Below are 27257 nucleotides of genomic sequence, written 5' to 3' on the forward strand. Positions count from 1 at the left end.
TCATGAATAGGTTCTTGAATAGGTTCTTGCTGGGAACTCTCTTACCTCTAGAATGCTGTGCAGGTGAGGAAAAGTTCAGTGCAGCCCAGTAGTAGTGCTCTACATGATATACTTCACACCAGTACATACAGCAATTTTCAGCATTTGGCAAATTATCATGATGTTCTATGATTACATTATATACTTCTCTTTTACACGCATATCCTCATTCTGTGTATCTGTGTCCACTACAAATGTCTTGAAGAATGTGCACATACTTCGAATCTAGGCTGAGATCCTGGACTGAAAGCTGTGTCTGCACAGGTAGAATTATGGAATGCCTTACCTCTCACTCCCTTCTCAAAGTGGACACATAGCATCCTCCTGGACCACCTTGGGGATCCTCCAGAGGTCCTGGAAGATGACAGTCCTTCAGGTCCAGCCACAGAAATAAAGCTGGACTCTTCTAGGGTGCTCCCCCACTGTTGAAAGGCCAGAAAATTCACAACTGGGAGGAAAAACTGCAGTAGGTAAAAGGTAGGTTTGAAGAAATTTTGGTCTTCCTACCTCAGCAATGATACTCCCCCACTCCAAAGAAAGACTCATGCAGGTAGATATTGGACAAGATGCCAGCTCTCATCTCTCCACTGCAGCGGAGTAAAGAAATGAGGACTACCTTTGCCATTGAAAATGGTTTGTCCCTAGGAGGAAGAATTACCTCCAGAGGATGAACCTCTTGACTCCAGTTCCTTGTTCTCACCCCACCCTATTAAGAGGATCCCTAATCTGAAGATTCAAGACAGGTAACCAAGGCAGAACAGAATGTTCTTTATTCAAATGCATGGAAATTTACTTATGGAGAAATAATGTTCTTCTACTCAACGTCAAAATGGCTACAAGATCATCTTTCCACACCAAGAATTATTAGTGTCTCCATTATACTCCAGTATCTCCGAAACATCTGCAAACCAAGATCAGAAGCATTTCAAAAGGAAACAGGGAAGGTGTTTTTTTCCTCCACGGTTTCAGACTTATCACACAGAGGACTTGAGGGACACTGTTTTGCCAAAATAAATTTCAACACTTATTGGTCGTCATCATATTGCCATTACAGTGGGTCCTCCACATTCACAGGGGTTAAAGGCACAGGACACCTGTGAAAGTGGGGAAACTGCAAATTAAAAAAAACAACCCTTTTTTTAATTGGAGAGAACACCTGGAATCTCTAGGTCCTCCAGCATAACTCTAAGCTTAATTTCTGCAGGAATCATGCTGGAGGACTTTGAGAGAACCTATTAATCATCTCCACAAATAATCAAAATAAAGCAAAGGTCAAAGCCGCAAATGTGGAGAGCTAACTGTACATGGCTGTTATGTATAAAACTGTGTGTCAGCTACATATTGAAATACAATTTGGGCTCTTTGTTGTTCTGCAGATAAGGGTGTACTGATGGAAGTATCAAGGTTTAATTGAAATATGAGGTGCTGAACATGTGGAAGTCTGGGTGGGTATGATTTCTTCTTCTTCTTCTATATGTATACAACATTTACATTTCAACCAGGCCTCAAAGTCCCAGCTCCTTTTAAGAGTGGGCAATGATTAGTTGCAGAAAGTGGAACCTAGTTGGGGTGCAGGTCCATGCCTATGATACATGTCATACCTATCATGTATGACAAAGGAAGCTGTGTCTGAAGTATACTAACAATTAGTCTGGCATCCTATTAGTGACATATGCATGTGGAAGTCACCCTATGAGTGCTGCTAACTACTTGCAACTGTACAACAGGTGTGTGCTGCTGACAGCGGTGGAAGTGGAGTTGTGCATACAACATTGTTGTGCACTGCACACTGCTCAACAGCACCCAGTCACTGATGTGTTCTTACCCAGTGCTGTCCTGCATAGGGGATGCACAGTGTTGGCATAGAGTATTTTTGCATATTGATACCTATACTATACCAAGGGGATGTTAGTTTGCATCCAGGGTGTCCAGGGCATGAGTGTTTCTATTCAGAGTGGAATGATCCTACTCCAGTCATCAAGACATGCCTTCTGTGTCAAATATTAATTTCATTGCATTTCTACCCCTCAGTTTTTTCACGTCCTTCCTTTTCAGTGATCAATATTCCGTGGCTACTGAATCTGCTCAGGTTCCCATGCTTTTGGGTTTACCTGTAGATTAAAAAAAACACTTTAATTTACTTTTTAAAATTTTTTTGCCCTTCTACACACCTTGGGGCTTTTCCAAGCTTGTGCACAGGTGTATTTGGTTTGGTACCCAGAGAATGGGAATGGTATCAACCTACATGATGCTGGAGCCCACACAGAGAACCTAAAGCAGCCAAACTGAGCTGCTGGGCTACCAGTTGCCTCCACCTGATACTGTCAGATTATTATGATCAAAGTTTGTTTACCACATCACCAGGCCTCCATGAAGAAAATAGCAGTTGTGTGAAGATAATAAAGAACACAGACTCTGTTATTTCTATTGCACATCCAGGAATAGCATGATATTGCTGAAATAGATTTCTTTATTTGTGAAATGTCTCAGATCAGCAGAATACAAGTTGTAATCAAGTATTAAAATCATATTCCATAGTAAGAAACATTGATTAGTGCAATTACTTTTTTTGTAAAAGGTCTATCAAAAATGTTTTACTTCCATGAAAATGCATTTATTTTCACCATACACAATTGTTAATAAAACATTGCAGTTTTATTCATTATAATAAAGTATTGAAACCCAACTGGTTAAGAGATCACTGCATCTTTTATGTGCAATATAATTTATGCCCTCCTTATAAATACACCATCACCATGATAATAAATTAACACTGCAACAAGGAGACGAGAGAGCAGACTCGTGTTGACCAAAGGCATGGCAGTTTCAAGTGAGTACTTGTTTCATGTGTGCTACAAAACTATCAACATACAACATAACTGTTGTATTGTCCATCGTGGATTCAATCCATTCAGGAGTAGGCTCAGCACTTGAATGAATTTCCGTTCTACCTTTCTCTCCCCACCCTCCACCCATCCACAGATGTTTGGCAGCATCAGCCAATTCTTACAAGTTGGAAGTGGAGGAAACTTCCTATCATCAGAAACCACCCATATTTTCTCATGCATCTAAAGATAATGCATACAGATGCTATCTCTTTCCCTTCACAGATAGCTCTCACTGGATTGCGGCAGATATGCTTAAGATGCATTCTGACTGAATGCCTAAAATAGTACTGTTCCATTAAAAGAAAAGAAAAGAAAAACTTATGGCACACATATACACACCAAGTACTTTAATACTACATGATTCACAAAAATATAAAAATGCATTATGTGCAAAAAATGCCTGCCCCTCTCCAGCTATCAAAGAAAAATCGAAGCAGGTAGTTTAGTACACTATTTTGTAATTTTGAAAGAGAAGTGGTTAAAATAACACTTTTCAAAATGTGGGGGAGAGGAGGGAGAGAAGTACAGAAAAGGTTTCTGAACACTGCATTATGACAAAGCATTCAGTAGTCACATTTTCCGCCCTCAGGTTTAGATTCTTTGTGCATGTATTTAAAAACTCTGAATACAAATACTGCAACATTAATTTGACAACAGTGTTGTTTCTCTGCCCTCTGCCCCTCCCACAGCAAATAATTTAAGTGCAATATGTTCAGTGACCAATGATAACAACAGAAGAATAAGGAACCATCTGCCCTTCCAAAGTTATAGTTACCCAGCCAGCTGGGTTGGAGGCTCTGCGTTATTCCTTGCACACGGCTCAGGTCCACCCAACATCAATAACAGCCGTCTCTCCAGTTGCCATCCCGTAGAGTACTAAGTGAAGAAAGAGGCTTTGGTGGCTGGAGAAAACTGTTTGAAGAAAGGGAAAGAGAGGAGATGACTGTAAGTGACCAGAATGCAGAACACACTGTAAACCCATGAAGGGGCTGTTTGTGCCTGAAGTGAAGAACAACTCCACCCACTGAATACTCAAAAGCTTTCACTCTGCCGATGACAGGGCCAGTCCCGATCACTCCAATCCTCAGGGTACCTGCTAATGGAGAGCTCCTAACACTACCCACCAGAAGCAGCAACTTGGAATAAAGGTGTTGTTGTAAGGAATGACATTACCTGTACACATTCGGGGGGGGGGAGTTAGTATGGTGGTAACACAAATTTCCCCAACTTTTTCTCATTAATGCTAACACGATAACTTGGAGAGTACAAATGAATAATATTTATTTGTTGTTCCTCAAACACTGCTTTTATAGAGCTTCTTCTTTTATAGAAGAAAGGTTTTCTGTTTTCTTCAGAGATGCTGGCAAAATGTCAGGAATAAACTCTTCTAGAACATGACCACATAGCCCCCAAACAAACCCACAAAAAACTATGGATGAAAGCCTTCGACTTCACATTTTCTGTTTTGTTGCTGATTTCCTCCCCAACCACCCCCAGCTTTTAAAAAAATAATGCAATAGCTACCTGAGTGAAACAGTACAGCCTAACTACAGCTTTAGTATGCAAGGAACAGTTTTTGTCTTTTTCTTTGCTCTCTCAGACTGAAGAGATATGTTTGAAGGGAAAGATTCTGCCCAGGCATCTGTTGCATCTGGTAGGTGGTTGGTGGTGATTTCCAGAGTCCTTTGCCCATTTGAAAGTTTCTATGAGAGGAAGCAGCTAAGTTGGGAGCAGAGAAAGTTTTTATTGGACTGGGGATTTTGCTGAGAACAAGCTAGGAAGTTCTTGGAATTGGACTGAGTCCATGGACTAACAAAAGCTGTTTTTAACACTTGAACACGCATTACTGTGAATGAAATGGATGGAAATTTGCAATGGCCATTGTAATCATTAATAGACATCATAGGCCCGGTTCAGACTGCCGAAAAGCGGCTGTCTCGGGCTGATTTTAGGGCTCAGGAGTGTGGAGAGTCCATACACTCCCAAGCCCTACTGCACACTGCTGGCGCTATCATGGCTCAGCCCTGTCCACATGGGGGCCGCCATGATGATGCAGGCGCAGCACAGCATCCAAACGTCACCATCAAAATTACCACTAAAATCTGTTTTTAACAAAAATGGTGGCAATTCCAGCATCTCTAATTATATTTTATCTTCCATTTGGTCTCGCCATCCTCACCCATAGAAGATAATTGTAGAAAATGACATGAAATCCATATGAATCTATAAATCTGACTTGAGTCCAATTTTTGAATTTGGCACCAAAAGTGAAAAAGTCAAAGGCATTCTATTGACAAAAAATCTTTCTAGTTTTGGGCAAGCAGCCAAGAAGGAAAGCCCTTTGGTTTCCCCTTTTATTTGAACTATTCTGGTTTTATTTCAGCCCAGAGGTTAGTGAATTGCCATTCCCTTCCAGAGCCTGGAAAAAGTCTCCAAGCCCTTCAGTTAGCAGAGCCAGGAGTCATGCTGGCTGATTCTGGAAGTTGTAGTCCCACGCCTTCCTCAGAAAAAGAACTCTTCCACTCATGCCTGGTCATGTTTGCAGGGGGATGATGAGAATTGCAGTTCTCTCCACCCTCCTGTTCTAATAAGCTATCCAAGGTAAGAGGTCTACAAGCCATGCTTCCGGAAAACAAAGACGCTGAGCATCTAATTATCCAAAGAAGAAAAAAATTATCCAAGTAACTAGAGGTCCAGGTGAACATGCCCAGCCTCCAGGAGACAGAACAGTTACCGTTATCTTTCAAGATATTATTTAAGAAAATATGAAATTGACCTCCCTAACCAAGTACTAAACTATTTTAGTTATGATGCCACTTCTGATGATCAGAAGATTGGCAGTTTGAGGTCTGAGTGCTGCATGATAGGGTGAGTTTCCATCATGAGTTCCAGCTTCTGCCAACCTAGTAGTTCAAAAGCATGGAAATGCAAGTAGATAAATAGGTACCACTTAAGTGGAAAGGTAACAGTGTTTAGTGTGGTTATGGTGGCCACATGACCACCTGAGCAGTCCTTGGACAACGCTGGCTCTTCAGCTTAGAAATGAAGATGAGCACCACCCCCTACAGCCAGTTACGACTAGACATTCATGTCAAGGGACTACCATCTGACTACACTATGCAAATCCCAAGCATAACTGTGATATATCAGCAGCTCAGGAGTGTGCCCAGGGTGCAGCCTTTCAGTATAAACTTTAATTACAAGAACACAACTTTCAGCTATGCTTCATTATCAGACTATCAACACAATTAAAATGGGTGTCGAATTATTACATGGCACTCAGCTTAATGAAACTGATCACTTCATCAAGGCTCTCTCTGAGGAAAACTGTTGCACTAGCTGACAGTGTGCCAAGTGCTGTGTTATAGGAACTCCTACCAAATGCACAATCTGTGAACTACTAATCCAGCTCATCAACCAGAGCGTGCTGCTTGATGCCAAGTCATACTGGGCTATCACCTACTCTAGGCCTCCACTTTTCAACTAGAGATGCATGGGATTGAACCTAGATCCTTCTCTGCATGCAAAACATGTGTTTGGCTCCTTTCTTTCCAAAGAAAAGGGGTTTAAATGACTTGGAGTTCTGTCAGGAATCTAGTCTCTCTCTCTCTCTCTCTCTCTCTCTCTCTCTTTCTCTCTCTTTTCTTTTTCTTTTTTTGCCTGTGGGAAGTTAATTCTTAATCTAAATTCTCTCAAACTGCTCTTTTATCAAGAATGCTTCTATTGTGGCATCATTTTCCAAAGGTATGTTATGGTTATTCAAAGCCCTCTGACCTTTAGATATATGTGGTAAGCCAATGATTAGTCAAGGACTCTGTGGAGATACTATACTTGACTGCTGGGATGTTTGCCACAATGGGTTGCAATTTGCAACACATTAAACTGAACAACCATGTACAGAAGCCCATCAATATCAGTCTTAGACACTGATTTAAAAAATTAAATTGGAGCTGCAATAGAATTCCCTACAATAGGGGTGGAAAATATTTTGAAAATATCTGAACAATGGCCAAAAATGTGTTTTTCAAGAGTGAAGAAATTCCAATGAAGAGAATTTAGGAATATTTGCAGGTCAGGACTTATTCTGTTAAAAATTCACAAATTATTTATTTCTATAGATAACAAATTTATTTAATTTTTGCGCAGTAAATATTATTTTCTGCGTAGAAAATGCTGTTTCCTACAAAAATAATTCTGTATGTGAATTTGGTGCAGAATAATCCTGAATACAGAAATTTCTGAATAGGAAAGAGCATTTTTGTGCCTAAGGTAATACTTTTGCACATTAATATGATTTTCTGCAGAGAAAATGCTGATTCTTTTATAGAAAATTCTGTTTTCTGCACAAATCCAGATAACCTTTGTGCAGAATAAGTCCCAAATAGTTTTCAGCTACTGTAGAGTTTTTGAATATTTCTCAAAGTCAGAGGTGAAGAATTGCATCTCTACTTTGGAAAGGCCATGGAAATCTGAATTTTTCTCTGTGCATCTCATTAGAGCAGAGGGACTATTGTGGACTTCAATAATATCGACAAAAGATATTGATATACAGCAGACCAGCACCTCGATGCTATTGTTAGTCTCATCTAGGGCAGACCCAATGAATCAATGAATTTTACTTTCATGTTGGCTCAACTAATTCAACAGATCCACTCTACTTTGGACTTAGCAACCAGATTTGGGAACTGTCAGGGTCATTTTTAATTTAATTTTATTTGGGTACTTTGGGAGTAGACACAATACTTTAAAGCTTGGTTCTCTGCAGATATTGTTGGACAGGCCATGACTTACCTTCGAATGGGTTGTGCAATTTTGCTCCTGGGTATGCTGCTCCCACCTATAGCCAGTGACGGCCTTGGAAGGCCGCTGCGAGAGACAAGGCCCATGTTTGCAGTCTTGTTTGGCATGGGGATGCCTGTGTTAGAGTGCAACTGTAAGGTGCTGCTGGACATGGGAACACCATTGCTGTTGCTGCTGCTGCTGCTGCTACTGTTGCTGCTGTTGCTGCCGTTACTATTGCTCCCTTGGACAGTGGGACTCACGTAGGCTGTGGCTTTGAGGGGTTGTCTGATAGATACTGGGAAATGTCCTACACTGTGAACTCGATGTTGAAGTTGTCCTGGAGAAGGAACTGGAGGGGGGGGATGGTAAGACACAAAAGGAGTGATGGAAAGGTATGCAATGACACTCAATCATGTCCTCCTGAATAGGACTCCATAGGTTCATGCATAGGCTGAAAGGGCAAGCACACAATAATGTCACTCTAAAAAAGGAACTAGCTCAGGTATATTGTTCTTTTGTTTATTTGTTATTTACATTGATACCCCACCTTTCCTTGAGTGAGATCAAGGGGGCATACATGGCTTTCCTCCTCTCCTTTCTCCTCACAACTGGCCTCAGTTGGAGGCAGAAAGAGAAAGAACACACAGAGAAAGAGACAATGAGAGAGAGAATGAGACCAATCTAAGGACATCCAGTGGATTTTATGGCTAAGTGGGGACCTGAACTTGAATTTTCCAAGTTCCAACCTGAGCAATATACCACCTGGTTTTGTTGAAATTTGCTTGTTCTGTTTTACATTTCTTCCATGAGATAAAAGTGGAGCATTACACAGAAATGTTTCACCCTCTAATGGCCCCTCCAGCCTAGGCCATTTCCAGGAGATGAGGCAAGAGGCCACTTCACACCATATAGTCATAGCACTATGATTCCACTTTAACTGACATGATTGCATCTTATGGAATCCTGGGATTTATAAATCTAGGTAGGGGCATTTACAAATCTCAGCCAGAGAGTTCCTCTGGTGCCACTGACCAAACTACAAATCCTAGGATTCTGTAGGATGCAACCAGGGCAGAAATAGTGGAATCACAGTACTACAACTCTGTGGTGTGAAAGAGCCTTAAGAGAGTGCTTTAGCATTATTTGCTCAAGACTCTCACCACTGAGCCTCCACAATTAAATACAATGAACATTTATATTGCTTCAAGAAACCCTGGAAACTATAGTTTGCTTAGAGTTTTCCACATTGTTGGCTTCTTTCAGAGGACTACATCTGCATCTGATGAAGTGGACTACAATCCTTACTATTTATTTAAACATTTCCCCTCTCCATTCAGCTGAAAAGTCTTCCAGAGAGGCCTACATAAAATAAATAAAAGCCTTCAGGTTTACATTCTAGAAGACATCCGTCCCAATAGCACTGTTGTCTTTTAGGAATCATTGTTTATGCTACAATTTCCAGGGTTCCTTTGGATGATGGTATAACTCTTACATCACTTTATATCTCTAATGTACATCTCTCCTAGTTTTAGCACCTCAAAGAACTCTTGATTTATTGTGGTGAGCTCTACCAAGTAAAATTCATACTAAGTTTAGTTGGAATTGTAATTTGCACAGATGTAGATTTTTGATATCTTTTGAAACAATTGTAAAGCTACAATACGACTGCTCATAAAATGCAAATTATTTCAGAAATCACATACCTCAGTTTTATACTTCAGTGCTAAAATAATGAAAGTACAGCTGTAACAGCAGGTGCTAAATATGGCATTGTACAAATTGTCACTAGGAACTGCTGTTAAAGCACCCAAGACATATGCAATTCTGTTCTTTGGTAGTACCAGCAGCTGTTTTATGGCACAAAGCTAATGGATAAAACATAAGGCCACAACATTTTAAACTCCTAAATTTAAAAAAAACAAACAGCTCAACAGTTCAGACTAATTCTGCTCAAAGTGCAAAAACAACACAAAAACTCTAACACCTTATATTCATCCCAAATCTTTCTGCCCAAAAATAAATGTGGGGAAAGTTTTCACACTTACTGCAAGACTGTATTCTTGATATCCCATTACCAGCTCCATGCAAATTAGAATCAAAGCTGAGACTGTTCCTCACAGTGATGTTGGAACTGATGTTCGTACTGATGGTGGGGGTGCTTGGCATTCGCGCTAAGTTAGGCATGCTTCTTCGAAGTTTGTCTGCAGTAAAAGCAAATGATTTTCAGTGTAAAGAAATGCAGTCTCTCACTAAAATGTAAAAAGGATAAGAAAGAACTTTTGAATTTGGTCAAAGGACCACTGAATCTAGCATTCTGTTTTCAATAGTGGGAACTTCCCAGAAGGATCTATCTGGCCAAAAGGAGGCATAAAGATGGCAGGTTTCCTACAATCTGCCCCTAGTATCTGATATTCAAAAGATCCACCATTTGAATGATGATCTACAAGAAATTACGTTAGGACAGCAACAGTTCAATATCAGCTCAAGAGAGTAGAGCGCCACTACCTGTAGAAGTACAGTCACTCCTCCAAGTCCACGGATTTGAAAATCTGTGGAGGGGCAAATGCCATTAACCTCAATGGGGCACACTCCCATGGGCACACTCCCCACATGCATGTGGCCCAGTCAAGCCTATGGGTCTTGAATATGCGCGAGTTTTGGAACTTGTGGCGAGGGGGTCTGGAACGGATCCCCCAGGCATTCCAAGGGGCAAGTGTAATAGTAATTCCCCCTCACAAAGTACAGGCTACAAAACAATCCTATGGTATTCCAAAAACTCTGGACTTCTTAGACAGGGCTAGTGCCTGTAATACTCAAGCATCATGGAAGCATCTCCCCTACAAGGATATCTCCTACATATTCCCAGTGTGCAGCATTTAGTTTGGTGAGGCCATCTAATTATGGGGAAATCTAATGATGGGGAAAATTATAGTGATTCTTGCAGACTTATAAACAACACTCTCTCCTAGTCTACTTTCTTGAACTACAACTTTCATGCTGTCACTCTGGAAGTTGCAGTCCAAAAAGTAACACTGTCTACATTTGGAATTTAGGACACACACATTTTAAAACAATGATTTCTATAGTTGTTCATATATGAATGCTTGTGCAGAAATGAAAAGTTCTGAGAAATGCATAAAAAGGATGGAATGAGTTTATGAAAATTATCATACTGGAAAGTGAGATGGGCTAGAATTTGGCTGATCCATCCCCCCCCCCCCCCCAATTACAGATCCTTACCATGATGTACTGGAGGCCAGTTTGTGTTGCCAGGAACATTTTTGGTCCTTGGACAAGCAATTGGCCTCCAAGAACGTATACACTGACCACTTCTAAGAAAAATCCCTGGAGACACTCTACCAATTTTGGAGGAAATGTGACATATTAATGATCAATCAATTAATTAAATATAACAAGAACAATAAAGACTGAGAAAGAGTCCACATGAGAGAGAGAGGGCAAAAGAGGGCCACATCCACTTCACCTTACCTCCATTAATCCGGTTTGGTTGAGACTCAAGAGGACTTTGGGCCTGAGGCGAATAACACTGTGGCTGTTGATAATTATTGGAGGGGAAATATGGGGAGGTTGGGCTCCTTCTGCAGTCCCGTATACTGGAGAAAGTCTGTGAATGGGGAATTCCTCTTTGGAATGGGGAACAGCGGGTGAGCCGTGGCTGCGGAGGAGGCAGGTGGTCAAACTCTTCTTCCTCGTCCTCCAGGCTATAGCGATCAAACTCCTGGTCACTGCTTGCCCCTTTCTTGCTCAGATGAAGAGACAAGCTGGAACTGTTTCTTGAGACAGATGCTGAAGTAGAAGCATAGTCTTGCCTCAGACCTGTAAAGGGATGAGGAAGGGTTCAGTGTACCAAATGGACAATGACATCAGCGGTTTTATATCACACCTTCCATTTTTGCTTCAGAGTCCCATATTACAGCACATTGGGAAGACACACAAGGTATCTGTATGGTTTCCTTGACATTAGCATGACACATGAAGTCATGGTGTAGCTTTCCCCAATATGATCCCAATGGTTCACACTACAGTTTTTATCATCCCAGCCAGTTTGGTCAGTAACTGTGTTGGGGTAGTTCAAGCATCTCAGTTCCCAGAGGAAGGGCCTTCTCTGCCGTGTCACCCAGGCTATGGGATTTTATGCCTCATAAGGCCTAACTAGATCACTCTCTGCTCTTTTATATAGGAAGGAAATTCACAGACTACTGTACTCTTTGAAAAGGCCATTCTTTTCTATTTTTCGTAAACAGAGTAGAGATAACCATGTGCAAAATATGTCATAATGATAAAAATATATAAAGTGCATGTTTGATGTTTTTGGCATTTCTCCAATGATATAGTATTTTCCATTTCCTTCATTCCTGACCCCTCCTCTTCAGGGCTGACATAGTGGGGGGGGGGGAGCTGTAACGATAATTGGATCAGTGCTTCTGATGGAGACAGAAGACCCAGATAGCTTTGGCTCGATGAGCTGAATGTTAGGGAGAACATTGCAATGCTATCAAATTTGGATTCAAAGCTACTTGAAAAACTTTTGTTAAGTGGGCCTCCTTCACCTTTCTCCATTTGGTATGGACTTTTGAATGACATCCACTTGGTGTGCCTCAATTTTATTCTTTCAATGAAAACAGTTTGCATTTTTCTCCTTATGTATGTCATTAGCCCACAAAAAAGAAAAAGGAAAAAAGGAAAAAAGAAATCCTTAGCCCCTTTGCCTCATTAATATTCTTCTCTTCACAGTTCATCTAGTGCTAAACATGAGATTGCTACTCTATTACACTTCTACACCTCATGGTATTTCATACACATTGTTAGGGCCAAGTGTTTGTCCTGATGCAAAAGCATGTTTCAAACAAAAACAGGTGTTGGGGCTGGGGGTGAAGAATGAACAGAAGGAATAGCCTACTCTCTTCTTGTAGCCGAGCCATGATCTGGACATCAGTGAGGTCTTGCAGTTTATACCCCATGGAGATAGAGTCATCTTCCAGTTCGGAGGTACTCAGTTCGCTGTCTATGGATGACTGGGGGCTGAGAGGGGAACTTCTAGAAAGGCAGCCTGTAGAACAGCAATACAAAATCCTTAGACATTAAACAAGGTGACTGCACAGCTACTGTGAACACAACATTCCAGGTTCATACAGTATGTTCAAAGCTCCATCAAAACAGATCCTGTATATCCAAAGCTACATTAAAATACCAAGAAATCTTAAAAAGTCTCTGCCAATCCCTGTCCCAGCTTATCCAGTAAAAGAAAAATAGCTGGATCCTCCATGCTCTACAACAATATGGAAATGGCCATGCTTTGGAAGCTGCACTGCTTACAGGGGGGAGGTTGCGTCAGAAGTATCTCCCCCCCCCCAAAAAAAAACCATGAAAGGGAACAGGAGATGAGGAGAGTTAATCTCCCTTTCTCATGTCTTCCCTTTTCTAGCTCCAAACACTTTCCTCCTCTGCTTGGTTCATTTCCAGGGTAAGAGCTGGATCTTTTAAAGAGTGCTCCAAGCTAAGGCCAGCTGCAGTTGGGGAAACCCCTACCAAAATGTCTTCCAATGTCCCAACACACATACTTTTACGGCATGCCCCACAAAAAATAGGATTATCACTTAGCAGTGCTGCTACTGATGTGGGTGTCTAAATGTTTGCAAAATGCCACACTATGTTGCCATGCCTGTGAGGGGACTGGGCCTGAGGATCCAGCTTAGTAGCATCACTGGGGTGGTGCGGAGGGTGTGGGCCGCACTGGGTGACACCCCAGAAATGGGTGACACCCCAGAAGAGGGGTGTGACACTCAGGCAGCCCCCCACAGGCACTCCTTGGGCCGGCATGGGTACACCTCGGGGTTGTGTGAGTGCTGCTCTGGGCCTCAGGGGATGTCTCCAGGCCTTAAGGGTGTCTCTGGCCTCAGAAGGCAGTGGGCAGCCATATCTGCAGCTTGCACAGCTGTATCCCTGGCTCACATTGTGTTTCTCCTGGTTGTGTGGCCACTTTCCTGGCCTGTGTGGCCATTCCAGGCTTGTGCAGCCATATTTCTCAGATGAACAGCCGCTTTCCTAGCCTGTGCGGCTGTTTCAATGTGACCCGGCCCCCCTGACATCCCCTGATTTGAAGCCCTGCCTCCCCACACCGGGTGACACCCCAGGCGGGGATGCCACTGGTCCAGCTCAAACCCTGCTGAATGTTCCCGGAATGTCCCCCCTAGCCATATACCTGTTTTATGTAAATTTATACTGTAACATTTATATTTGGTAAGAGAAAGTAGTCCCTTTTCCACTTTGTGCAAGAACAGGTCACAGAACGCACAAAATTTTTCGTTATGTCAGGTCTAGCTTTTAAACATGAGCCTAGTAAGCAAAAGGTTAAACATGTCAACACATACCAAATTCAAGAGGAATTTCTCTAGGCCTTATATTACAGTGCTATGTTAGTAAGAAAGCAAGCATTACCTGTTCTTTCAGGTGTTAATATTGCTTTACTGAAGGTTTTAGAGAAGGCAGGAGTGTTAAAGCCATTGCTATATGGAGTGAGCCTTGCGACAGGGCTATAGGGGAAAGTCAGGGAGACAGATGAAGAGAAGAGACTCCGCCATCGACTAGCTGTTGATGGACACAGAAAAGAAAGATGTCAGATTATGTTTAGTAACATTGCCTGCTAGAAAGAAGGTGGCTGCAACTGTGGTGGCAGGGAATTAGCTCTTGGATGTAGTCTCAACTTTAAAGAAGCTGTGCGAGATGTAGAACTCTATACCACAGATATTTCGGACTAAAGTTTAAAGTTCTAACGAAAACTCAGTCACTGCCATGGGTTCCTCCAGCAGCCATTGGTCGGGGTAAGGGGACTATAACTGTCTAACAGTGCAAACCTACAGCTGTCCCTGGGCCCATTCACACTACAGAATTGTTGTTGTTGTTAGCTGTACTTGGCGGAAACCCTGTGGATGAAACATCTCCAAGCCCCACTATCTTCCATTGCTCCTCTCAGGTCTTGTAGATTCAGGCCCATGGCCTCTCTAGCTGACTCTAGCCATCTAGTGTGTGATCTTCCTTTCTTTCTACTGCCTTCTACTTTCCCTAGTAATGTCGTCTTTTCTAATGCGTCATGCTTTCTCATAATGTGGCCAAAGTACAGCAGCCTCAACTTTATCATCTTGGCTTCCAGGGAGACTTCAGATTTATTTGTCTTCTTGACTATCCACGGTATCCTCAGCCCTCTTTTCCAGCACCACATCCCAAATGAGTTGATTTTCTTTTTTATCCACTTTCTTCACTGGCCAGCTCTCACATCTGTACATGCTGATGGGGAATACAATGGATTGGGAAATTCTAACAGAATTGTAACACTATTATTCCACTTTAGCTGTCACTGTTCCATCCCATGGAATCATGGGATTTGTAGTTTGGTCAGACACCGGAGCCTGAGGGGATTCCAAGTGCCCCTCCCTCAAATGCAATTTTCAGGTACTCAAAAGCTTGGTCGGCTAATGCAAATAATTTTAAATACTTAAGTAATTTTCAAGATTCCATAGGATGGTATCAAGGCAATTAAAAGTGGTATAATAATGTTATAATTGTGTGGTGTGAATGGGCCCATTGCTTACTCAGAGGTAAGCCCCACTCGGTCCAGTGGCGGTGGGTATGGGATTGTAGCCCAAGGTTGCAGTCTTATATACACTTGCCCGGGAATGTGTCCCATTGAATTCTGTGGGTCTGACTACTGAATAAACAAGGATAGGAATGTACTGTCAGTTGCTGAAAATGCTGGGAGGCAATGTTGCGAAACAAAAACAAGGCAAGAGCAAAGACATGATGTAAATCTTCAGAAGCAGGATAGCTTTAGAATGGAGTATTTTAACATTTTCCTATCCAATACATTTTAATATTGATGGTGTTGGCTGCATGAAGTCTGGAGATGCAGGACAGATTTTTTTAATACGTAAATGAATTTTCCTAGGAAAAGATAAAATTATGAAAACATTTTGATTATAGAACTATGATGATACATATCAGAGTTAAAAATTTACTAGCAATTAATACACGCATTAATAATGGTAAAACTAAATATAAATGTTTACATTTGTTTACAGAATACAATTATTGTAATATACTTATTTTTGGTATTTTGTCAGTTTATTACTGTATTTCAGATTGTAAGAATACTTTTATCCAACAGTCTGGATTATGCTTCTTTTGACCATTTTCTATATTGGTAAGAGGGAATTGATACTGTATGTTTTGCCAGCTGCTAATCTTGTTCTTTATAATGTTTTAATTCTTTTTCAGTTAGTATCGGTTAAAATGAAATATAAAATAAGTGAAACTGAAGCATCCATAGGGGGAGCTCCTATGCCTACCATACAGTCAATACTAGTTTAAAAATAAATAAATAAATAAATAAATGGAATAAATAAGAATATTGGTAGGTTTGATTAATTGGGACATAACTGAGCTGAGAGTAAAGCTACAGGACAGTAGAGTACAGACACAGTCATCAAGTGCTAAAAACAAACTTAATCCTCTTCATAAGCTTTTAAGCTACCAGACATAAATATTTCTTCCTTTTACCAACATGAAATTCCAAGTTACATAAGCATGAATATTTTTAATGCATATTTACACTTTTGGGGACAGGCATCTTACATCTACATCACAGTCAGATCTATAAAATCATAGGACAGCTCTTATGGTGCACATAAAAATATTCTTCAGAACATGTTTTTTAAGCGAAAGACAAACTTCCTCTTTGCATCAAAAATAAAGGTTTATGTATAGTTCAGAAAGCCATAAGAACCAGCGTGAACAGTACTTATAGTACTGAACTAGCAGTGGGCAGATCTTAGAAATAACTAATTACTAATAACTAGCAATTAATTCCTTCCCCCAATAATGAGGACATAGCTATATTTTTATAGAGCCATCATGGTATACTGGTTTAAGGATTGGACTCTGACTCTGGAGACCAGGGCTAAAATCCCCACTTGGCTTCAAAAAACCCCTGGGTGAACTTGGGCATGTCACACTCTCTCAGAGAAAGGCAAAAGCAAACCCACTCTGAACAACAACAACAAAACCCTGTGATAGGTTGCTCTTAAGGCCACCATAACAACAACAAAATATATTAATATTGTAATTTAAAAAGTAAAACATGTATGGGTTTTTTTACAATATAAAGTTATTTTTATAGTTCTAGCAGTGGGGATCACAAAACAGCGGAGAAGGGAGATGGCATGATTCAAGTTCTCGTAAAAAGGTAACGTTATGCAGTTACCTGGGTTCCTTTTTAGAAAGTGGCAACAGTTACTTGAAAACTATAATTGTAGTGTCAGGAAACTACTTTTGGCACCTTGGAACTAGAATGGGAGCTAAATGCTTTTGAAAAAATAACTGCCAAAGTCCTTGGGTCAATTAGTTAGTGTTCACATCCCCACTCAAGAAGTCATGAAGCTTGTTGGTTGATTTCAATTTATTCACCATCTCAAGACCTGACTTTCTGGATTGCTTTGTTGAAACTAAAACAAGGAGAAAGGAAAGCCACAGAGACTTTGGCTTCTGTGGACACAGCAAGATAAACATGTAAACAAACAATGCAGGCACAAGGAAGCTCTGTATTCACAAGGCCCAACCTATCTTTCAGAGTGTGGTCCAGAAGCTGGATGAATAGACCCACAGTCACATACTCTGATATGTCATCAGGTTCTGTAATAGGGCTCCAGAATCCGAATCCCCAAAAGAGATATAACATTCCACATATGTAAAATATGTGCTAGTTTTACAAATTAAAAACTTTGAACTACACACATATCCACAAACATACATGCAGGGACTGAGCCTATCAGCAAACCTATCTCCATTACAATCCATCTAGGTTGTTTGTGTGTTGCTGGGTGCTTTCGAGTTGTTTCCAACTTATGTCAATCCTAATGTAAAATATTTTGAATATTTTCAAGCCACGGATGATTGAACTCGTGGATAAAATCATGGGGTTTTCATGGCAAGATTTATTAAAGGAGGTTTGCCACTGCCTTCCCCTGAAGCTAGCTCTAAGGATCCCCAAGCAGGCAAAGGAGAACATGCCACCCCACTATTACACATACAGAAACTCTGTGGATGCTCAAGTCCTATTAAATACAATGGCACAATAAAATAGTATTCCTTATATAAAAATGGCAACATCAAGGTTTGCCTATTGGAATATATATATATATATATATATATATATATATATATATTGAATATTTTCAAGCTGTGGATGATCGAAACCATGGATTAAAAAATCTGTGGATATGGAGGGCCAACTGTAGTTTCACTACTGAGATCACTAGTTTGCCACTGATGTTGTAAATAGGTAACAAAATAAAATTGATGTTGTCAATAGGTAACAAGAACAATGACCTGTTTGTCTGCCCTGTTAAGTTTGACAACTGATAGGTATGAATTAAAATACAGGTACAGTTTCTGTGTGAGCAATAGTGGGTTGGCATGTTCCCTTTTACCTCAGGCAACAAAATAGTCTGGGCTGTCTCTGCAAATACTTGAAGTCTGTGATGTTGTCACATCTTGGTTGTGCAGGTCTGTTATGCAGGTCTGCTGTTCTACTAAAATCCAGTTGGGTCTATCACATTACCATCTTTAATAACTGGATAAATCAGTTAAGTATGCCAACAGAAAATATATTTTAAGAGCAGGCAAGCAGCTAAAGCCAAAGCATTAACTCTGTAATTTAAAAGGAAAGGCTAACATTTTGTTATTGTAATTCATCAGTGAATAGCAAAAAAGAAAAAGATGTGCTTAAAAGGGCCTTTGTGATTCTATTTAGACACAAGCAGTTTTGTAACAGTCTGGTCAATTGCCAAGGCCAATTAAAGGCCTGTATGCTGTCACCCACAGATGCGTTCAACCACACATGTATGAGCAGCATTCATTGGTTTTGCCACAATAACTACAGTGACAAGAAGACCCATCCTGAACAAAGCATCTTGTTATTGCAGCTGGGACAGCAAGAACTGCGTCAGTAAGAAATCTGCATTTGTGGTTAAGGAAATGGAAGATAGAGGTGTGAATATATTCTGGAGTCGCCAACTGCTCTTGAGAGAGGTGTGAGACCTTTCCCAGGCACAAGTTTGGCTTTTGGCTTGAATATTCTGAATAGGAGAGGGAGGAATTGCCCACACTCCTCTCCAGAAAAATGCAACACAGACAATATGAGGAATTGTCTGCCAGTTCAGGAGCCTCCCCCTCCCTCTTTCTAACCAATTCCCTAGTTTATGTAATAATCATAATAATGCCTGTCATAACCAATTCAGTGGGACTGTGTCCTAGATATCCGCGCCAAGGGCACAAAGCTCTCTGCTTTGATAATAAGGATAGGTCTGTTGGTAATCTTTCTCATGACCTTCCCCATGAACTGTGATGAGGTACAGTTAAGTGCCCATTTAGCATTTATTTAAAAAGCCACTGAAGACCACCTTCTCCTGAGATGGATGCCTTCCTTGGGCCATGTCTCAATGAATAGGTTTAAGAAGGACTGAAACTTGTATGGGATACCTGTACAAGTATCCCATACAGGTTTCAGTCCTCCTTAAACATACTGACTGAGCCATGGCCCCAGGGAAGGCATCCATCTCAGAAGACTTTCACATGTGAGGAATTTCTCTTAATTTCGAATGAAAAGAAAGTGGGGCCAGATCGCATTTACATAAAGTTGCTAGTTTAGCAAAATTATATGAATGCACATTGCGTTCGAACTGGCTTCCCATTGCCCAAAAATAGCATGCCATTGCCCGAATTTGCATGTGGCAGTCTATCACGCAATAACGTGAAACCCCATGATTGCGCTCGGACTGACTTCCCATTGCCCGAATTTGTGTACAGTGAGTTATCACACAATAACGTTAAACCCCATGATTGCGTTTGGATTTCTACTGGATTATACTTCCAGTTTCCCTTGTCTGATAAACTCCAGAGACTATCCAGAATGTGTCCCTCACTTTCTCAGGCAGCTGAAGGTGTTGCAGTTTCATGATGCACCAAACAAAGATGGTAGAATGACAAAAGACATTTTCCCAAGCCGCAAAAGAATTAGCAAGTGTGGACCTGCTAAGAATCTACTAGATCATGAGGGAAATGAGCACAAGCTCTGTGTTCACTTTGTGTCCAAGCATCGGGATGGAGATCGATTATACAGACATGTGTGGCATACAGGCTAGACATGCCTTCTTTGCAGGATTCATCTGTTTTGTCTAAGAAGGCTATCCCAGAGAGCTACCCATGGGATGGTCAGCATTTGCATGGACTTTCCCTCCATGGTAGAGAGAAGAATGTTTAAGCTGACTGTAGATTTTAAATGATAAATGTCACAGGATGTGCTTTGTCCTAGGCCAATCCACAGAAAGCACGCTAATCCATAGAACCCATGTTGGCTAGGGGATTCTGGGAGTTGTAAACCAAAAGTACCTTTTCCAAGATTTGGTAAAATATGGGTATCCAGTTGACGTTGGGCTGTAGCTTCCAACAGTTCTAGCCAGCATAGCCAATGATAAGGAATGCTGGAAGCTGCAGTCCCAACAACATCTGAGGCATCACACTTTGTCTTCCCCTTCGTTATTTATATCTCCCTCCTTATTTTTCCCCTAGAGAACAGCTGAGAAATGAGGCTAGAATCCTACAAATTTTACAGCTTTAATGTGGCTGGGAAATAGAGAAATTGGCAGGAATGGTCTTGGAAAACACTAGAAAGATCTGCTTAGGTGAAGGGGAGATTTCACTTTAGAGCTGTTCAATGCCATGGTCACAGAAAACACTATAAACTATAATTACTAAGTTCAGATGTAACAGGAAACTTGTGTGCTTTTGGAAATGTTAGTTTTTAGACTACAGCTTCCCAAGTTCTCCAGCCCAGCTGGGGAAGTCTGAGAGCTGTAATCCAAAATAGCAACTTTTCCACACTCTGCAGAAAACTATAGGTAACACAAGCGGTGGTTAACAAACTAATTTCATATCAGGGTTTCAAATCCTGTTGTGTTGGTGCCAAACCATAGTTAGGAAGCAGGTTCAATTTGCACAGTTAAACCATGGATTTGGAAAATGTGTGGCTTTTCCAATGTTTTTGGAATAGAAATCCCATGAGCCCTAGTCAGCCCAGCCAATGGCAGGAAGATGGGAGCTGCAGTACAAAAATATCTGGAGTTTAGATAATGGGAGGTGATGGGAGTTATAGTTCAACCCAGCTCTGAAACAGCAGTTCTTTCAAACCGAGCCACTGAGTTCTGCCAGAAGTATACCAGATCCACCCATAATTTAGTATTAATTGTAATTACTGTATACCAAAATGTTCTGTTTACTACAGTCTATGCCCACTCTAAAGAAGGCCATTCATTAAGCCTTTGTTTACTGCGACTTAACCATTTGCTTTAAGAAATAATTAAAGCCAAACCATATTTCCACTGTGATTTTGAATATTTTCAACACAGACAAAAGGGAAAATGAACAAACAATCATTCTCTAAGCACAGCAGCAGTTCAGAACACCGAGAAGTCTTGCTATGACAGCTTCTGCTAGATAAACATCTGATGTGAACTGATGGGTCAGTTCAAGCACAGAAGCTTAAAAATGGAAATATAACTTACAGAGACACTTGGCCCAGACAGAAACAAGATGAAAAAGATCAAGAATCTGTACTACAACATCCTGTATGATCTAGCTCTTATAAGGATTCATTTGTCAGAGGGAACTCTAATCACACTGCAGCACTTGTATAGTCTGCCCATACATATTACACACACACAATCCCTTGGTAGATTTTGTTGCCCAAATAATTATAGGATTTGCTCAGAAGAGTCAGGCAAAAGAGAAAAAGAAGGTGATTAGGAAGGAAAAAGACTGAGAGTGGAGAGAGTTCAACCAATACAGATATTCTTTGCCTAATTGGAATCAGTATAAAATGCAGAATGATAACCTGGGATTACTGCAGCTCCTACAGCTAGCACAGGCTGCTGTATTATATGCTTTCATCAAACTATCTATGCAAGCCCCCAAGGAGCTGATTTCTCTAAAGTAAGGATGGGGAAAATGTGATTTATTGGCTGCTAATGACCCCTGTACCACTGTTTTGCAGTCCCCCTCAAAGCTACTCAAGACATCCCCAAAACTCCCTGATCCTTTCCACCAGTATTTTTTTTTAAATACTGACCACTGTTTTAGAATTTGCATCCTAGTTTTGTGCACTCTGCCCCTCACTATGGTCCAAAAGAAGAAACATTAAAACAAGAAGCAATATTACACCCATCCAGTTGTGGTCACAGTGTCACTCCCTGCACAACTGGAGGAATGTAATGTAGCTCCTTGTTTGTTTTGGGGCCATACTGATTATGCCGGGGAAATGGCTCACCAGCCCTTTCTAATTGGACTTTCCTAACTGCCTATCCAGGTTTTCTGTAATAAATATTAAAAAAAAAATCCCAAGAGACTGGTGAAGTGTTTTCATGTTTTTAATAAGAATGCATGTTGCATAATTCAAGTAGAACATTTGAGCCTTTACATCAAGCCGCATACATGCAACATAACATAATGTCTGGAAAACATTTGACTCTTTTACAGAAAGGGAACACCAGAGAAGTAGCTTGTGCAAAAGACAGCTAAAGAAATGTGTGCCAGCAATAGGTTTGCCATATCCCGCCTGGGGGCGGGACTTTCCCGGTTTGGGGCGGGTCCACACAGTCCCGCCCCGGTTTGGCCCCGCCCCCGGGACACCCCCCTTCCAGCAAGGGCCTGGAGGCTGGGGCTTGAGAGAAGCTCTCCCAGGCCCCTCCGGAGGCCCTGGAAGCAGCTCCGCGATCGCGGAGCACTCTTCCAGGGCCTCTGGGGCTTGGGAGAAGCTCTCCCAGGCCCCTCTGGAGGCCCTGGAAGCGGCTCCGCGATGACAGGCGGCCCCCACGCTCCTTCCCGGCCTGGGAGCAGCCCGAGGCTTCCTCCCAAGCCGGGAAGGAGAAGGAGGACAAACTTCAAAAATGTAGGACTTTTTTTTTTCCATTTCCTGGCCAGGAAATGTTAAAAAAAAAAGGTCCTACATTTTTTAACCTTGTCCTACATTTGTCCCGGTTCGGAGGTCCTCTGCTATGGCAACCCTAGCCAGCAAATGAGGGACAGGGATGAAATATCACAATTAAATAAAGAATGTGATAATGGATCTCAGATGCACTAGTCCTCAGTGCCGAATTGGCATTACTTTTTTAAAATATGCTTCTATTCAGATGCTTTTGTGTTTATCTGTGTTCTACAGTTGATCCTGTCTTACAGTGTTTATTCTTGTTGTTTTGAAATGCAAAGAGTTTCATAACTATGGTGCCATCTTGCCAGCAATGGGGAAAATCTGCCATCAGCACAAATCCACAGTTCTGCTGCTTCACTCACATTTACAGTCACTTCACATATATCACTATCTCTAATTGCTCTTGGGTCTGTCTGTCTGGGATTGGCTCTCTTTCCCTCTGCTTTCACATTTTAAAAAAATGCATAAAAGGAAATGTCAGTATAGAACATGGAACCCATTGCTCACTAAGACATCCAAAGCCTGGAGAATTGGTTTAAAAAACAAGTTTATGTTTATGCATCTTCAGGTCACCTGTTGGCTTATGGCAACTCAATGAAAATCATAGGGTTTTCTTAGGCAAGGAATATTCAGAGGTGGTTTTAACAGTTTCTTCCCCTGAAATATAACAGACTGCACTTGATATTCTTTGCCAGTCTCTCATCCAAGTACTTATCAGAGCTAACACTGCTTAGCTTCCAGGATCAGATGGTATCTGGTGCCTTTAGGGTATTTAGAACAAAAGCTATTAGTTACAGTTGTAGTTCCAGACCCCTTCACCCCCATGTAGTTAGTGACAATTACAATGACATTAAAAAGAAAAACTTTTACTTTCTCAGTTCTCAAAGAGTAAATAAGTGAGTCCCTTTGTAACAAAATCTGAAAAGTACACATTGCTGCCCTGTGATACAAAGCACAATTTCCTTCCATTCACCTTACTGTCATCTCAGCCCTCACAACAGAGAACAGAGGTAATATTAGTAACTATAGTTACTGGAAATAGAAAATAATTACTAGTTATTTGTAATTAAGTGATTACAAACTACCGATTATTTGACACTAGTTACTTGTGAGCACCAAGCATGTCTATGATTATTTTGTCAGAAGAGCAGGAAAAGGAGATAGGATCCTTTATTACCTCTATACTGCTCCTTTATTGCCTCTGTATGAAATGTTAGGACATCTATAAAGTTCCTTTATATCAGCTCTATTTATAGTACTGAGCTACCTAGTACAGGGATGGACAACTTTAGTGGATGTAGGGAACAATTTTGCTCCTTGAGACCTGCTGCAGACCACCAAAAACCCAATTTAAAGTGTTTTTTGTTTACTTTAAGTGAGCTTTTCCCAGCTTGTACCTTTTCCACCAAATTTGGATGATAAACTCTACTAGCCATTGAAAGCAAATTAGAAAATTGCTACAAACATTTGCATTAAATAGGATTTTAGTGGGATGCTTTCCAAATTCCATAGCAATCTTTGCCACCAATTTGGTTTCAAGGTAACTTGGGGAGTACAAAAATGGCTTTTGGTGGCCTCATTTACCCTTAATCTAAACCAGAATAGTTGACTTCACCAAAGTCTCAGGCAACGGCACTTACAAGCAATGTTATTTTCAACTTTTGAGCTAGAAGGAAGTGAACCTGGTACTTTATATATATAGTATATATATATATATATATCCAACCTACCACTGAGCAGAATCTCTCTCTCATTAAGTTAGGTCTTATGCCAATTATAGTCTAGGACTGGCCTATAAGAACACTTTCGCACATATGAACTTCACATCCCGTTCTTGTTTCTAAAGATCTGGACAGCTCTTTTAAAATTCAGACCAAAATCCAGAATGGACTCACCATCCCACTGACATGGAAGTCACCAGTTGGCACCACTCTGAGGCATTAGCTTTCCAGGATTTCAAGCAAAAGTCCTTCATATCATTTGCCATTTGCTCTTTTTAACTGGAGGCCTTAGCAACAGAACTACACACCCACTGCATGAATATACACTGTGTTACCTTGTGTTTCTGAGACTGGGTGTTCCTCAGTAAGGGTAATTGGAAAAGATAAGTCTAAATGACCCCTGATAATTAGTAATTCTGGGAAAATCACACCAGGTTTTTACTGATGGCTAATATGAGTTAAAAAGAAGAAGAAGCATTCCGCTATGCCTGGAATATTCCTTTATGGTTCTTCCCTCCAGTAATATTTGCAATTTCAGTTTCAAGTTGTTTGCTGGGTCTGTCTGGAAATGCATTGTTACATAACCTTGTACTGCATTTTCCACAAAGCAACTTGACATAGGAACTATATACAACACAGACCTGCAGCCAAATGTCTTGGCAATTACTTCAAATCAATATGTGAAATATATTTCCCTGACCTCCAAGCTTCCTTGCCTTTTCATCCCTTTCCCTTAAATAGCACATAGTTCTTCATCTCCCTAGGCCTTATGTAATAAGAGTTTACTTTGCGTGCCATTCTTCTTGAACTGCCTTTTCCACACTCCAACCTATCTATCCTTCCTCCCCATAAGTTCTTGTTTCCAGGGCCAGTCCTCCAACTAAGCATAGTGAGGCACCCATCTCAGTTAGTGATGTGCCAGAATGGGTGAACTCTGTATAGAAGAGTGTCTACTACTAGTACTTTGGAAAGCTTTGCTTCCCAGAGTCAGCATCCCACCCCTCCTTACTTTGAGAAAGGAACCATCAAAACCAAGCACTGAGCCTGACCAGTCCTGCAGGGAGTAGCACTGGCTGCTTTATGTGACCAGGACTGTTCTCTGCAGTCTGTTCACTCTTTGTCTTGCTCTCAGAGTGAGACAAAGGGCAGTGGCAAAGTTGGTACGAGAAAACTGGATTGGTATTTCTCACCTTACATTAGGCAGGAGGAGAGCTGGACTCCCACTACTTGTTTGTCAGTACATTCCTTACTTTGTTCTTCTTGTTGCTGACCTTCTGTTTGTGCCTTGTTTCTTTGCTTCCTGACCCTCACTAACAAAGGGTCTGACTGCTGGACCTTCTCATTACTCAGGACATAAATTCCCACATAAAGCATTTAGTCCTTCCTGGCTCAAGACATCATGGAAAGCTTCTCCACCCAAACTATCCTTTAGTTTCCCTTACTACATTTCAGTGTTCGATGAAGTCATTTAGAAATGTTACCCACTTGCTGAGGGCCAGAGGAAGGAAGGTTGGCTGACCAGTGACAAACACGCTATATTGTGTATATATTGTGATAGATACACAAAGGTCTGGGCACAAATTCAAACCATATGTTGCTGATACATGGACATTTTTAGACTCACAGGTCTAAAGTGCAAGAACTGTTTGATTAGCAGGAATCATGGCACTGTCTGCCACTCCACATCCTCACAGTAGGAAAAGTAGGAATCCTCACAATAAGAAAAATAGATTTACCCAGAAACGTTATTTAACCAAAGATATGCTCTTCGTGGAGATGATCTGGCCTGTTGACTTTGAGAAAGTTACTCCCTGGTGCTGAAGAAAAATAAATACTTGGGAAATCTTAACCCATTCGTTTTATAACGCTCAGAGACATATGTCCCTTTCTTTCCCTTTTGCAGTGTTGTGCTGTCTTTCTTATTTTGTATTAGTAATTAAGTTTTAAATTTGTTTTTAAGAGTTTTTCAGCCTTGCTTTTAAAAAGACTAATACTGTGATTTAATGCTTGTTTTAACTTCTGTAAAATAATATTTTAACAAGAGCTTCAAATCCTAACTGAAAGATAGGCAGGCTCAAGTGGGTTAATCCTGTTTCAAATTGCTGTAAACTGTTGGATCTGTAAGCCTTTGAATCCCATCCTGGGAGAAAGGTGGGATATAAATTCAATAAATAAAATTACAAACAACTTCAGGTCTCTCCAACTAATGTCCAACATGCTCACTCCAACACTGGCCTTTGCCCATCTAGTGTCCTATATCCAAATATACTAGGCATTATTCTATGTACTCCTGCTATGCAGGAGTGGGGTGTTTTTATATACCTACCAATGATATGGATAACGCAACTATATACACTGGTCAATCCTCTCTGGGTGTGTGTCTATGAGGATGGTTATGATTAATGCCTGCAGAGTAGAAAAGTTTTCAGAGTTTAGAAAAGTTTCTTTTTTTACTATAACCCTCAAAATCTTCCATCCACCATGGTTGGGGGTTCTGGGCATTGTAGCCCAAGCTCTCGGAAAAAGGTCCCTGGTTCTCCAGTTAAAAGGGCCTTAAGTATCAAGGTAGAAACAATCTTAGAAAGTTACTGCCTGTCACAGCAAACAATGCTGGACTAGATTCTGACAATTCATGGCACCTTCATGAGTTCCATTAAACATCGTATGGGATGATGTCCCAATTAAGAGGTTACCTTGGTGACAAATAAAATGCCAATTATTCGGTAACAATAGTGTTGTGTCAGGATATTGGAAGTAACACAAAAACCTGAT

General features: G+C 40.9%; 1 protein-coding gene across 2 annotated transcripts in view; it reads right to left on the reverse strand.

The window, feature by feature from the left end:
• Positions 1-2481: 2481 nt before the first annotated feature.
• SLAIN1 (SLAIN motif family member 1) overlaps positions 2482-27257 on the reverse strand; it is a 45855-nt gene continuing 21079 nt past the window's right edge. The window contains exons 3-8 of one of the 2 annotated variants that reach the window (XM_042460716.1): positions 14169-14318; positions 12631-12780; positions 11199-11546; positions 9755-9910; positions 7719-8058; positions 2482-3839 (exon numbers count right to left, since the gene is read on the reverse strand). In XM_042460716.1, the coding sequence (XP_042316650.1) occupies positions 3764-3839; positions 7719-8058; positions 9755-9910; positions 11199-11546; positions 12631-12780; positions 14169-14318 (1220 nt within the window). In that variant the 3' untranslated portion in view covers positions 2482-3763. The remainder of the gene's footprint in view (positions 3840-7718; positions 8059-9754; positions 9911-11198; positions 11547-12630; positions 12781-14168; positions 14319-27257) is intronic. The other variant, XM_042460717.1, reaches the window with a different exon arrangement.

This window comes from Sceloporus undulatus, chromosome 3, assembly GCF_019175285.1.
Source record: "Sceloporus undulatus isolate JIND9_A2432 ecotype Alabama chromosome 3, SceUnd_v1.1, whole genome shotgun sequence".
NCBI lineage: Eukaryota > Metazoa > Chordata > Lepidosauria > Squamata > Phrynosomatidae > Sceloporus > Sceloporus undulatus.